The 13,478-nt window shown below is 44.4% G+C and overlaps 3 protein-coding genes and 1 long non-coding RNA gene across 8 annotated transcripts; 2 read left to right on the forward strand and 2 right to left on the reverse strand.

Annotated features, from left to right (window-relative positions):
- Window positions 1–1,242: 1,242 nt before the first annotated feature.
- LOC6493304 (xenotropic and polytropic retrovirus receptor 1) lies at window positions 1,243–4,589 on the reverse strand. The gene is made up of 6 exons (XM_001957453.4): window positions 4,389–4,589; window positions 2,720–3,908; window positions 2,425–2,619; window positions 2,079–2,248; window positions 1,683–1,925; window positions 1,243–1,487 (listed from the first exon to the last, which is right to left on the reverse strand). The coding sequence occupies exons 1-6, from the start codon at window positions 4,455–4,457 to the stop codon at window positions 1,335–1,337; spliced, it is 2,019 nt and encodes a 672-aa protein (XP_001957489.1). The 5' UTR covers window positions 4,458–4,589; the 3' UTR covers window positions 1,243–1,334.
- A 688-nt stretch (window positions 4,590–5,277) lies between these two features.
- LOC6506640 (motile sperm domain-containing protein 2) lies at window positions 5,278–6,872 on the forward strand. Of its 2 annotated transcripts, XM_001957452.4 has the most exons (5): window positions 5,278–5,552; window positions 5,621–5,780; window positions 5,842–6,050; window positions 6,113–6,595; window positions 6,654–6,872. In XM_001957452.4, the coding sequence occupies exons 3-5, from the start codon at window positions 5,963–5,965 to the stop codon at window positions 6,803–6,805; spliced, it is 723 nt and encodes a 240-aa protein (XP_001957488.1). In that variant the 5' UTR covers window positions 5,278–5,552; window positions 5,621–5,780; window positions 5,842–5,962; the 3' UTR covers window positions 6,806–6,872. The 2 variants fall into 2 exon arrangements, with proteins under 2 accessions (XP_001957488.1, XP_014764855.1); XM_014909369.3 differs by having other exon boundaries at window positions 5,621–6,050.
- A 445-nt stretch (window positions 6,873–7,317) lies between these two features.
- On the forward strand, window positions 7,318–13,459 carry LOC6506641 (motile sperm domain-containing protein 2). 4 transcript variants are annotated; one of them, XM_001957451.4, is made up of 7 exons: window positions 7,318–7,517; window positions 8,191–8,676; window positions 8,867–9,093; window positions 11,374–11,446; window positions 11,691–11,794; window positions 11,850–12,212; window positions 12,274–13,459. In XM_001957451.4, exons 1-7 carry the CDS (start codon window positions 7,427–7,429, stop codon window positions 12,478–12,480), a joined length of 1,551 nt encoding a protein of 516 aa, XP_001957487.3. In that variant the 5' UTR covers window positions 7,318–7,426; the 3' UTR covers window positions 12,481–13,459. The 4 variants fall into 4 exon arrangements, with proteins under 4 accessions (XP_001957487.3, XP_044570300.1, XP_044570302.1 ...); XM_044714367.1 differs by lacking the exons at window positions 7,318–7,517; window positions 8,191–8,676; window positions 8,867–9,093 and adding an exon at window positions 10,058–10,316; XM_044714366.1 differs by lacking the exons at window positions 7,318–7,517; window positions 8,191–8,676; window positions 8,867–9,093 and adding an exon at window positions 10,834–11,008.
- On the reverse strand, window positions 10,522–10,854 carry LOC116655886. Its single transcript, XR_004310974.2, has 2 exons — window positions 10,766–10,854; window positions 10,522–10,705 (listed from the first exon to the last, which is right to left on the reverse strand). It is a non-coding gene; the product is annotated as an uncharacterized LOC116655886 (long non-coding RNA).
- Window positions 13,460–13,478: the final 19 nt, after the last annotated feature.

A 13,478-nucleotide genomic window follows, 5' to 3' on the forward strand; every position in this document is an offset into this window, starting at 1 on the left:
ATTTTTTCGCTTGAACAGATGCTTAAATAATGCATTTTAGTATTTAATGATAGTATATCTATTTAAAGAATAATCTATCCCCTATTATACCTATATAATATAGAAATAATATCTTTATATATATTTCTATCTGGTTTAAAGTATTTTAATAATACACTTGCTTATAAACTTTAACTATCCGTTTAAATTATTGTCTTGTTATACCCTTGCAGAAGGTATGTATATTTAATAATATAAACTGCCACTTAACTTCAAGAGTATATCATCTTCGCCTCCGCCCGAAGTTAGCTATCCTTTCTTGTTTGTTTTCCTTTTTGGCAAAAATTTGGAAAGTTAGTTTCTTCCATTATTAAATCATATTCGAACTCATATTAAACGTAGGCATAATTTATTCCATCCTGTGGGCCGCAAAGAGTGTTAACAGCGACAGATGGCCCAAGGAATTCGGTCAGCACGAACACAATAATGTCCTGAAGGCTTACAAAATTTTAAATTCCGACAAACACTGTAGTTATGATAGAAACATAATCAACAGGAAGCCAATTCCCTGCAGAGTTTGATTAAATAATTATTGAGGGGAATCGCGGTAAGGATAAACCTGGAAAATTCCCATCAATCAATCAATATTGAGCAGCTGCGAACAGTACCAGCTCCCAGCGGGAATTAAATGTGAAATACATCAAATTCCTTTGTCAATGGTGTGTCCGGGTGGAGTTTCTTTCGAATTTGCTTGGCCAAGTTGGGCCAAGTTATGTAAACAAGTTATGGGCCAACAATGTAAAAAAGTTCCAACATGTTAGAATACATGTTACCATGGTACATAGAATACATGGTACATAGAATACATGCTCGTCTCTAAACAGTGGGTGTTCATTTTAATGATTTCTGGATTTTCATAGAACAAATCCCAATGCCAATCGGCACAGTGTGTTGTATCAGCAATAATTACATATGCCAACATTTACATACCTTTTCCATGACAACCACAACAATCAAGTGGATAACATGGCACGGCACATGTATTTTTAGGCAAAAACCTAAACCGGAACAAATGGCAGCAGTCCCCCGCAAACTTTATTGTTCAACTGTCACGCAAATTGAACTTTGGCTCATCATCAATTTTCATCATCGCCATCATCCCGACCTACCAAATACAGATGATGCCACAAATTGGTTGGGGTGTCAACAGAAAATTGTGGCCAACAAAAAATCAATACAATTTGAAGCCCAAAAAATTCATTGTTTCAAAATGCAACTGCAGTGCTTTATTTTTTTACTTTAAGTTTTTTTAAGAATTTGTGCCATTTACAGAATATTTTAATTGGATTTCCGTGCTAGGCGCACAGGTCCTCGATGGACTCTCCCTGGAGGAGTAGCCGCTGCTGCTCCTGTTTGTTTTTCTTGTTTGCGGATTTGCCGCCAGCGGCCTTGCCGCGTCGTCGGTTCACCACGCCATCCGATTCATCCATCATCCGTAGAATTGTGGTCTGAAAGTATCGATGAAGTATAGACGCTGGTTATGGCACTTAATTTTATGATGTATGTTGCTGAAATATTCAACTGAAAGCTATAGAATGTTTCTACCTAATCAGTTTCAATTAAATTCAATGTAAACTTGAGAACACATGAACTATAAGCCAACTTGAATCCCTTCATACTTAATTAAAGCTATAATTTCTCACCTGATCTGAGCAATCCATTGGAGCCACTGATATATCACGCACCGCCCTGAATTTACCAACATTGTTGAGGTGCTCGTTCTCCAATCGGAAATAATTCCAGATAAATCGACGGAAAACCTCCAGGGGACTGAGAATGGTCATCATTACGTCGCCTTCGATGTAGCCAGCTTCAATTAGGCTCATGGACAAGGTCCAGCTGAAGCGCAGTATCAAGTCCTCAATTATGCCAAAGTAGTAGAACCACTGCGGGGCGAGACAGAGAGATAATGAATGCCTTGAAAGATTGTTTTACGTGCCGTTTGGTCAAATATTTATCGTTGCCATTATTTTCGGACAGGAGGTAGAGTTCCTTGGCCCCTTTCCCCAAAATCCAACCCCTAAATCCCGTCGACTTACCGTCGATGAATAAACGATTTCCTCACGCAAGAATCGATTGTCGCCCGCCTTCGAGTCGAAGAGACCCCAGTCCATTTTAATGTCCCATGTGTAGGCGTAACAGGACGAAAAGATGGCCGCCGTTATCCAGCAATAGAACCAGGGATTCTCCTTCGACAGCGGATAGGTATCTGTAAACAGTATGAGTATTAAGGTATGAGTCCAACTACGTGCTGAGATGCCAAATAAAATGTTTATGGCGGATGACCACTAATTGGGCTCTGGGCCGTAAACAACTCGCATAATGTGTGTATTTGCAGTTGGCCTGTCCTGTACTGTTCTGGCCTGGCCAAATTAAATCACTTACCCGTGGTCGTGTGGTATTTGTGGGCGAATATGACCACAAAGAATGATGTTGCATACTTCGCTGCGTTGACCAGATGCGGAAATGACTCCTTTGTGTCGCGGTATCGACGAATGCACTGGGCGAACCGGAAGTAGGCGGGCAAGATGGCCACAATTGGATGCAGCAAGGACACGTATTCGACACAATGGCTGGCAGCTTCCGATGAAACGAAACAATAAGGTTCATTAAATCAGCAGGCAGGCCAATTTAAAAGATAATTGTTTTGAAAAATAAGTTGTTTTCTGGCATAACTCACCCTTTCCGGCCTTGTGCCACGTTGGACTCTTGCCAAAAAAGCATATCAAGAACGGTATGTCCAGAAAGGCAGGCACCATACTGTTCAGCTGATCCGCCAGCCAGAAATCGGCAAAGTTGACAAAGCAGAACGGAGCCATGATCACCCGGATGAGGACCCTCAATGCCCAATACCGGGCTTCGTGGTGAAAGGTCTTGGTGGGATTCAATAGAAATGCAGCCATCAGTGTATACAGGCACAAGGGAGCCGCATACTGTGGAATACCGAGAGGATCGCAGAATATATAGCTCAGGACACAGCAGGCCCAAATCACGCCAAACACCGAGGCCACTTCCATGATGTTCTGCTCGGAGAGATGGTTGCGAGGATCTAGCTCGAAGATGAGGACGTGGTTCACGCCCGACGATCGCCATCCGTAGACATTGACGCCCCAGAGGAACAGGCATTCGATGATCAGGAAGGGGGCCCGGAACATTCGCATACCAGCCCGCCAGTTCTCACCGAATCCGTAAAACATGGCCGCAATCACAACCGTAATGAAGAGCACGACGAAGGCGCCGGAGAAGAGGCCCACTTTAAAGGTGGTCCAAGGACTCTGTTGCTCCCCCAATGGCGGCACCCTCAGGCGTTTCATGGCCCTCTGACGATCCCCGCCTTCGATGTCCTGCGTGACGGCCTGTTCGGTTTCCTGAATCAGCCGGTCGATGTCCTTGTTGGTATAGAAATGGGCCGCCTCCACGTGATCCATGCGCCACCGGGCACCGTAATCCACGCTCAGCAGCTTGTCGTGTTTCTTAAGTATCTTCCGGAAACCCGTGAAGTTGAGATTCTGATAGTTCTGTAGCAGTATAAGTCCCAGATAAAATTCACTAAATGCCAACTTGAGATCCTGAATCTTTCGGGCCGGAACGTTCTTCTTGCCCAGCGGAGTCCGCCGCTTCCATGCCGGCTGTTTCTTCGGATGACCCATTTCCAGGGCCTCGGTCAGTTCGCTGCGCAGGCTGCCATACTTGCGAGTGGCCTCGGCCATTTTCTCCGAGTAGAATGTGTTGATCTTGGCCAGCTCTTTGTCGCAGTAGTGGAAAAATTCCTCGTCGAACTTGGCAAAGTATCGCGTGACCATTTCCCGCTCTACGAGTTCAGCGGATGGGGATTGTTCGATGGCAGCATACAACATGGCCTTCATTTCCTAGAGGAGATAATATTTTAAGATCATAAATATATAAAATAAAATATATTAAATATTATTTTACTCACTAAGTAAAAGAAAACTATAGAATGAATGTATGGAAATTCAAAAATATCTATTCCTATGCAAGTGACTAAATACTTTTGTCACTCACTGTCCTTTCGGCTTTCTTCTCCTTCGATGCTCTCTTTTCTCTTGTTGTTTACCGTTTACCGGCCCCACAACCCCAACAAACTTTGTTTACGTTTAGCAAAAGCAAAACAGAAGAGCCGATGGGAAGGCGCATGCGCCATTTTCCAACGGACAGAAAAAGCTCCGCCATTTTGACAGTTCGGCGCTCAGCTGATGGGTCACATGACGTCACAGCTGACCAAGTGACAGCGGGAAAAGCACACTCGTCCGTGTATCTATACGGATACAAATTTTTCCGCAGCAAGGGGTCGAACGCAACGCCTTGAAACGGCGATTTGTGGGACTTACCTCATAGTTAATGTACTGCTTTCGCCACTCGGGCGTTATGTGGGCCGTTAGATGCTCGGCGAACTTCATTTTGAGGGCTGGGAGGGACTCACAACTGGCTGAACTGCATCCGCGTCCGGCTGAACGGCGAGGATGTGGTCGCTCAAACGCACGTTTTCACGTAAACATAACAACTGGGCCACCGCCAGCCAGCGAAAGTTCTTGGATGTTGGTCCAAATGTCGGCGGAGGTGGTGCGGAGTGGGGCGGGTCTTATGGCCATTGAAGAGCTTTCGATATGTAAATGGCTTCGGTTTTGTTATTGTCCGCTCATTCCTCTCATCCGTTTTCAATGTCAACAATAACAAAAGAGCGCAACACATATCGGGTTCAAAAATTGATTAGATTTGATTAAATTATCTAACGCGACACACTTATTAAAAAGCCATAAGTTATGGATATTAACGTGATGAACTCAATTACAATTGTGACTTGACCTGAGATTTAACAAAAAATACAAGTTAATGTTATAAGGTAATTAGTAACGCCTCTAAAAAATAGCGAGTCAGCGTGGTTCATAAATCATTTGATTGTTTTCAACAACCTTTGAACTAACCTATCTGAACTGCCAGTACTATATATATAGAAACGGACTAAATTTAGTTTAATGATAAGATTAAAAATGAAAATTAAATTAGTGAATTAATTATAGCTTTGAAATTGAATATAATATGAGTTTTAAACTAAATTATAATGACACAAATTTCCACCCGTCATAATGACACTTGAAATTCCCATAATAGATAATACTGCTCCGCCTATTAGATATCCCCTCACCGCAAAAATCGACTATCATTGGAATGGGATTCAAAATGAGCCTCAGTAGACATAGCTACCTATTTCGAATCAATTTAGTTTTTCCAGAGCTCTCCAGAGGAGAGCAGACCACAGAGCAGTATCTCTGGCCAAGATGTACGTAGGGGGGCCTGGCGAAGTCGTATAGGGTATATGGACAATATAGTGCAGAGAAACCACAGCCAGAGTCATAAAAACCAATTCCCGAAGAGCTGCCCTGCCCTGCCCCGAGAACCATAAACATTACCAGTTTCCCCCCAGTTCCCAGCTTGTGCGCCGCTCCGCTTATCGCAATTGACTTTGGCCCCCTGGCCACCACCGCCTCCTGCGGGTAATGTGTGTGTGTGTTTTTTTGTCTTTATTTGTGATTGTTGTGTTTGTGTATTGATTAAAGAACAGGCGGGAAGCAGCAGTGTTGTTGTCAGTGTCGTGGCCCCCCACCCGCATTGAGTCATTTACATGATCGCCTCGAAAGCGGAGCACAATTGGAGAACAAACGCAGCAGCGACCGCTCCAAGCGAGCGGAAAAAACAGCGTCGAGGCATTTGCTCCGCGAGCTGTCAGTCGTCGATTAGCCCGCTCACTGGCCAGACATTCACATCCACACATCCCGCCCTCAGATCCAAAGTATTATACAACTCGAAAGTCGGCACTCCAAGATAAGGAGATAAAGAACCAATATAAATACCAGGCACAGCCCAGGGGTTGGATTAGACGGCTGAAGAAGTGCCAAGAAGCAACATGCCCACTGACCAGGAGCCCACCGCCGAGCAGATCGCCGAAGTCCGGACCACCATACTCAAGAAATTGGAAGCCGAGCCACCAGCAGGTTAGTTCTCTCCAGAAAACCAGTTAAGAAACAATCCCTTACATTGAGACTCCCCTACTTAGAACCCTTCCACCCCAATGATCTGAGGCGTTTGAAGGAGTCTGATGTCTGGATCACCAGACTACTGAAGGTCTACGACTTGGATGTGGAGAAGACCAACACCAGGCTGTGGGACAATCTGATCTGGCGCCAGAGTTTCGGGGTCAACGATATCACCGATAAGACACTAAACCAGGAGTTCCTGAACGATGGTTCCATCTACGCCCACAACAAGGACAGGGATGGCAAGCCCCTGTTGATCATCAGCATCAAGAAGCACTCGAAGAGCCGGAACCAAGAGGATCTCCTGCGTATCATCGTCTACTGGGTGGAGCGCCTGCAGCAGGAATCGAACGATAAGATCACTCTTTTTATGGACATGACTGGCTCTGGCCTGGGCAACATGGATATTGATTTTATCAAGGCGATCATAGGGATTTTCGAGACCAAGTATCCTTATGTGCCAAACTACATTCTGGTGCATGAGTTGCCCTTCCTCTTAAATGGTGAGTCCTTATATCCTTTTATCAAGTCTGTGGGTTAATTGGAAGTATTCTTTTGTAGCTGCCTTCAAAATTGTCAAGACTTTCTTGCCGGAAGAGGCCCTCAAGATCCTGAAGGTGACCACCAAGAAGGACATCGATCAGTATGTGGATAAGGACAACTGCCTGAAACTGTGGGGCGGCAATGACGATTACGAGTTCAAGTTTGCCTAGAGATGACCCCCCTGCTCAACCGAACTCTGTATTGTAGTGTAAATAATACGATATTTATTAACTGGAATTCGCCGTTGTTTCTTTTATGGAAAAATAACAAAAGACTGAAAGCTCTCCAGAGCTGGTGGAGCTTTGGCTTTTGTGTTGGCGGGTAATTGGTAATGCAAGTGGCATGCCTCCCACGCGATCACGTTCGATTGCTGCCCTTTATGGGAGGCGCCCACCGTCCCTTGTCCCGCTTAGCTCCAAAGCCTCGACCCATTGGGCGTATAGTGGTGCTCCACTTATTCCCCTCACGCCAGCCGAATGCAAACGATAGCCACGATCGGGGCAACCGTTAGTCAGATTATTCAGTTGACTGGACGCGCTCGTGGAACGCACTTGGATAGCTCCTCTCTGCATAGTACCTGGCTGGCTGACTGGCTAGTAGCTACCTACCACTTGTACCTTCCCTTGTAGCTGACAAGCAATTGATTTGCTGCCCGAATCTAATCGCAGTGAAAGTGGATTACTGATTAGGAAATCGAGAATACCAGTTGCTCCCCCCAATCGGATTCAGGGTTCAATGTTTAGTCTCTCGATAGTCGTGGTTGCGTTCGAGTGCGGAAACTAGACGGCGGCATGGGCATCAAGGTCAAGGAAGTGACACCCGGGCAGATCGAGGAGCTGCGCGAGAGGTTCAATAGCAAGTACGCCTCCTCACCGCCACCAGGTGAGATAATTGGTGGGACAACAGGAACAGAAAAGTTCTATTTACTATAATTTATACCGTTTAGCATATTAAGTATACGCATAGTTGTCATACTGCCAGATACTTTTAGTGTTCTGTTAATCGTTTGTTTATACCGCAGTGCTAGGCTGGCTGTAAAGCAAATTCGACTTTGAGACGATGAATAAATAAAAAAATAGCGAATTAGCTGTTCGGAGTGCACTTAAATGAAAGCTTCGAACTTGAGACCCGAGCTACACCTGCCCCAAGAACTATAAATAGCAGGTGGTTAGTCAGAATTTCAATCTCGGAGAAAAGGTTAAGCACCACAAGGGTCAAAGTATAAGCAATACTTTAGCGAAAAACTTTTATTTATTTAAGCAGTAGTAAATGGATAGAGATTTCAACACCCCAAACAATAAAAAGCTCAATGGGGAAAAGTCCAGCAATAAAAATATTCAATTAGGTAGTTTTTTTTTTTTATTTTATGTATTAATTTATATAACAATCGAGTACCAGCTAGCTATATTTATTATAAAGAGGGGTTATAATAGGGTTAATCTTTTTTCAATTACTCCAGTAATCTCTAAACTATGCGTGTTTGCCTGCCCATATCAGTTCCGATAAGATTCCAATAACCATTTAATAATTTCCCATGGCCGGCTGCACTTTGTAGAGCCCTTCCATCCCATCGACATTGATCGCATCCGCAATGATCATGTTTGGCTGCAAAGATTCCTGGAAATGCACGACCTGGACATGGATGCCTCCTTCACCAAGCTGTGGGAGACCTGCATCTGGCGGCAGTCCTACGGAGCCAACGATCTGGATGAAAGTAAACTTAACCAGGAATACCTAAAGGAAGGATCCATATTCGTGCATAGCACTGACGGAGATGGCAAGCCATTGCTGGTTTTTCGCGTCAATCTGCACAAGAAGACCAAGAACCTGGACGAGTTGATCCGCATCGTGGTCTATTGGGTGGAGAGGACCCAGCGGGAGCAGCACATGACCCAGTTGACCATCTTCTTCGACATGGCGGGAACTGGTCTGGCCACAATGGATCTGGACTTTGTAAAGCGCATTGTGGAGACCTTCAAACAATACTATCCCAATACTCTGAACTATATTTTGGTTTTTGAACTGGCCTGGGTTTTAAATGGTAAGTTACTAATTATTACTAATTAAAAAGAAAATTAAGTACTTTAACATGAGTATGGATTTTAGTACTTTGTACTTTGTTGATTTTAGTATCCCCTTTTCATGTCGAATGGCGCCGAACCTTTGAACTTTAACCCGTAACCATTAACCGTGACCATGACATCGTGTCCCTACCCTCTCGTGTTTTTTAGCCGCCTTTAAGGTAATCAAGGCCCTGCTACCGCCAAAAGCCGTTGAAATCCTGAAAATGATATCGAAAAAGGACATCACCCAGTATATACCCAAGGACAACTGCCTGGTTAGCTGGGGTGGCGGTGACAGCTACGAGTTCAGCTTTGAACCGGAGGTAAGAAGGCTGCCAGCCAAGGCGCCGGCAACTGCCACTACGACGGATGATGACCAGTTTGCGGACAGAAAGGTGAGTGAGCCGGAAGGAGTATACCTATATCGTAACGTTTAGTGACCCAACAACACTGACAAATACACCAGACAATTCCAAATCTCGAGCGGTTGTGGGGCGTGTCCCCGGAAAAAGTCGACGGTCGTCTAATTGCTTTTTCCGAAAACCGCACGCGAGCCACCTTACGCGCTCTCTCCATAATTGATTTACATTCTTGGGGCGTATTGATTTAGGGTGCGCTCCTTGCGTGTCCTGCGTGAGTTGCCTGTCCCGGTCTCTGTCCCCAACTGACCACTAAGCCGAGATATGGAGTCAGCCCCAAGGCACTGAGCGAAAAAATGGGATAATCTATTCCTCAGATACAAAAAATATTTAAAAACTATTCAGATACTTCGTTGTTCTACGTAACGCCTTTAACGTAAGACTTCAACGTAAGCCTTCATCCTTTAAAAAAATACTAAATGGCAGTAGTATTTTTTCAAAAATACTTTGAAAACCGTTTTCTCCAGTGCACCCACCGCAGCAGACTGTGGGCAAAACATTATAAAAGCTATTTATAGTCCTTTATTTGACATATTGCTGGGTTACATATTATTGGGTTCCTGGCTCGTGGTAGCGGTCATCTGGGGACCCAAAAGCGTTGACCTGTGAAAAGTAGAACGCACAATTTCGCATGGATTGGCTCCCGGACTGTTAAAGTATGTGTTGCGTATGTGTAAATGATTCCCATGGTGGTTATTATGTGGCACTGTCCATATCACCCACACCCACTCCCACACACACGCATTCCTGCACACACCCACACATAATGTAATTGTTTAATGCACTTCTCATTCACTCATTACATTCCATATTTACAGTTTCAGTTCATTTTGCGTGACGCGGAATCAACGGCTGGAAGAAGCTGATCGACAACAGAGCGGATGAGAGATTTTTTGTGAGAGCGCGCCAGCTCCGAGCTTTGCGGGAGAGCTTTTCAGAGTGCTTTTTTTCGGTTGTATTTCCTTCCAACACACATTTGCGCGACAAAACCGAAAGAAACTAGTCACAGAAATCTCATATTTGACCGAAAACCCATTTGTGTTTAATGTTTAATTGTTATGGCCAAATTCGGGCTGTAATTTGTATTAAAAAATAGCTGTAAGCGGAGAAATAATACCGAAAGAGATAACCAACGGCTCGGCGGAAGCGGCTCTGTTTCTCTACGAATTGATATTCATTTCTCGCCTAAAATGCCTAGGGTAGGTGTATGTGTGTGTGGTCTGCCGTGAACTCTCGCTAACGAATTCATTTGTTAAAGAAATATATTGAATTCCAAGACATTCTTCAAATAAACCAATAAATCATGTGTCTCTGTTTAATCATAATTCCATTATACGCCCTAATTACTCAATATGATCATGTGTGCATAACGTGTAATCCAAAACAAAGCAAAACAAAAATGAATCGCATAAAATTATCAAATTTCCACCATGCAGTCAGTGTCAGTTGTTTATTCAGTTTAAATAAATACATTTAAAGCATTGTTTTAAATTTCCGGCCGTTGGTGGTTCATTTTTGAGCTGGTTCCTGGGAAACGTCCAAGTCGGTTGCTAAGCCAAGTCTTAATTTATGGATTTCAAAAGTTATACTAAAAATAAATAAAAATAAGATCATTAATTTTTTAAATATCTCAAGATGACGTTAAAACCTGTCCAAATTAATGAAAAAGTCTAACGCGTCTTGGAAATTCCCTAAAGCCTTGGCCCTAATCCGGCTTGGAGGGACTGCTAACTCGTGTTCATATTTTTGGGCCTCGGAATGCAAATTGCCGAATTAATCCCATCCAGAAGTAATCATTTAAGAAAATTTAATAGAAAAATCCTAGTCAGACACCTCTGCTGCTGTTAAGCAACGAATGTGACTGATGTCTGAGCCAGGACGTACTAATTACGTGAGTTTTTTGATTCCCTTTGAATGAAATGGACTTTGAGAAAAAAATGGATTAAAACAAAAAGCCGGAGATAATAAACGTAGATTCGTCACACCCGCACATTTTGCATCCATCGGAGGGCAAGAGCGGCCCAGTTCATACAACGCCCCCCACTAGATGGGGAACCTTCGCTAATTCGAACTCAAGGGTGCCAAGAATAGAGGTGGCTCTTGTTGAAAATGACACACATAAGCACGTTCGTCACAACAAAAAAAAGGCGGAAAGGGGGCATGGCAGGGGGGCATGTCCAAGTGGGCGGGGCAAGCCATCCCCCCATTGTCATCAGCATTGGACAGCCATTTGAACGTTTTCTTTCTTATCGGCAGGTCACCTTTGCCAATACCGCTCCCATGGTCCTCAAGGAGTCCAACATCGGTGAAATGCACACTCCATCGGAGGGTAAGTTGCTTCTCCTCTAACTCATCTCCCTATCAAGTGGAATCCAAATCATGTAGTGTATCAACTTCCATTACTTCGTCAATATCCTTAGCCCATTATGTCACATAGAATTATTGTAGAGCAAGTTGCGTCGTTTTAGATTTTGTATTTGAACAAAATTTTTTGGTCCCCACCAAAATTAAAAATACACAAAAAGAGTCCCTATTTGCTAATAAGGGTCCCTGCTTGTATTGTTATTTCCTAGGTATGTTGCGCCTGGATCCCAAGGACTTTGTCAACTTTAATTCCAAAAATGCCGAGGCCACGTTGAACCTCAAGTCCATTACCAGTTCAGCCATCACGTACAAAGTGAGTTTACTAATAAATATATTCTGTACTTTTACTAAGGCTTATTTTTTTACAGATTCAAACTACTTCGCCGGAGAAGTTTAGGGTGCGGCCTCGATGCGGAATTATTCAGCCAAACCAGTCCGCGGCCATCAATATCTGGCTGAAGTCGGAGCACCAGCTGAGCGGCGAGAACAAGGATAAGTTTCTGGTTATGGCCATGATGGCTCCTGGACCAGAGTGCGGTAGCACCGATGTATCAGATCTGTGGCGTAACAAAGCCTCCAATGCTGCGGATTTGGAGCAGCACCGTCTTGTTTGCCGCTTCGATGATAAGAGCGGATCGGGAGGCGGTGGTGGCAGTAGCGTGCACGGAACGAAGTCTGATTGCGCCAGCAAAGCCAGCAAAACTAGTGTAGATTGCAAGAAATCCGGCTTGGTAGGCATTTATTTAAATATTTCATTACATACATTTGATTTTGATTTTTTCTTTTCTGAAGAAATCCCGAGATCCAGCTGAGGCAATGGCACGACAGCTGGCATTTACCCAGAACCTACAGTATGTGACGCTGGCCCTACTCCTACTGCTCTTTGCCGGATTTGGATTTCTGATGTACCAACAGCTTGGACATCACGGCTCCACTTGTGGCCATCATAGCTCCCATGGCCACAAATCGACGGCGTATACTTGTCCCAAGCGAAAATAATATTTACTTTCTCCGTGTAATATGACCAGGCCGGAGTCGAACGATGTGGATCTCGACAACAACAACGAGGATTATAAGCAGCAACAGAACAGCAACAGCAACCATGTCTGCCGTGAGCTGGAGAATTGCGCCTGCGCTCTTGACTTGATGAATCTGGGGCTAGAGTGCGACCTGGTGGATGGTGATGGCGAATGTCTGGAGGCACTCATCCAGGCGCAGCTGCAGCTGTGTCGCAGCTGCCTAGGCGGCGGTGATCGACAGCTGGGCGGCGTTGCTGCCGGCGGCCATCTGCTCGGCTTGATCGCCTTCGCTAGGAAGCTAATGCGTCTCGCCCTCTCGTTGTCTTTGTTGTTCGGCATCTTGTTTGTAAGCTTCTACCTGGGCAGCAACTATGGCGGTAATACCACCGTCACCACCACCACCACGTCGCTAGCCACTGTCGACTCGGGTGCCAGAGGCAGTAGTAGCCAGCAACCGTGTTTCTATACCTAATAATGCCAAATCCCAGACCTGGTGGGTCGATTTGCGAGAATGCAATTGTAGTACAATTCGTCCACAACGAAAATATTTTAAGCCAGGTGTTTTAGTTAACTTATCAAAATGGTATGCAGTACTTCTGACCTGGATTTTACCTTTAGATCAAAAAGGCGCTCGCCGTTCGTCGCCGTTTCCTCTCGGGAATTATACTCGGATTAGTATCAACCAAATCGACCCACCCTAAAAATATATATACGTATTTATATATATACGTCTTCAGATGAATAGAAAATTAAAGATTTCGTGTTTCATGGTTCGCTCTGCTTCAGTTCAGCCCAGCCCTGCCCATCCCAGACCCCCACTTTCGTAGCTCGTTGTCGTCGGTTATCTCCCAAAATTCCTCCCCGCCTGAGCCAAGAATTTAATCGTAAACTGTGTGTGAGTAGGATATGTCTTTTGTATAAACAATTGTCGGATTAAAGTTGATTAGTTTGTAAATATACACTGAAATTGTTTCAATT

This window comes from Drosophila ananassae, chromosome 2R, assembly GCF_017639315.1.
Source record: "Drosophila ananassae strain 14024-0371.13 chromosome 2R, ASM1763931v2, whole genome shotgun sequence".
NCBI lineage: Eukaryota > Metazoa > Arthropoda > Insecta > Diptera > Drosophilidae > Drosophila > Drosophila ananassae.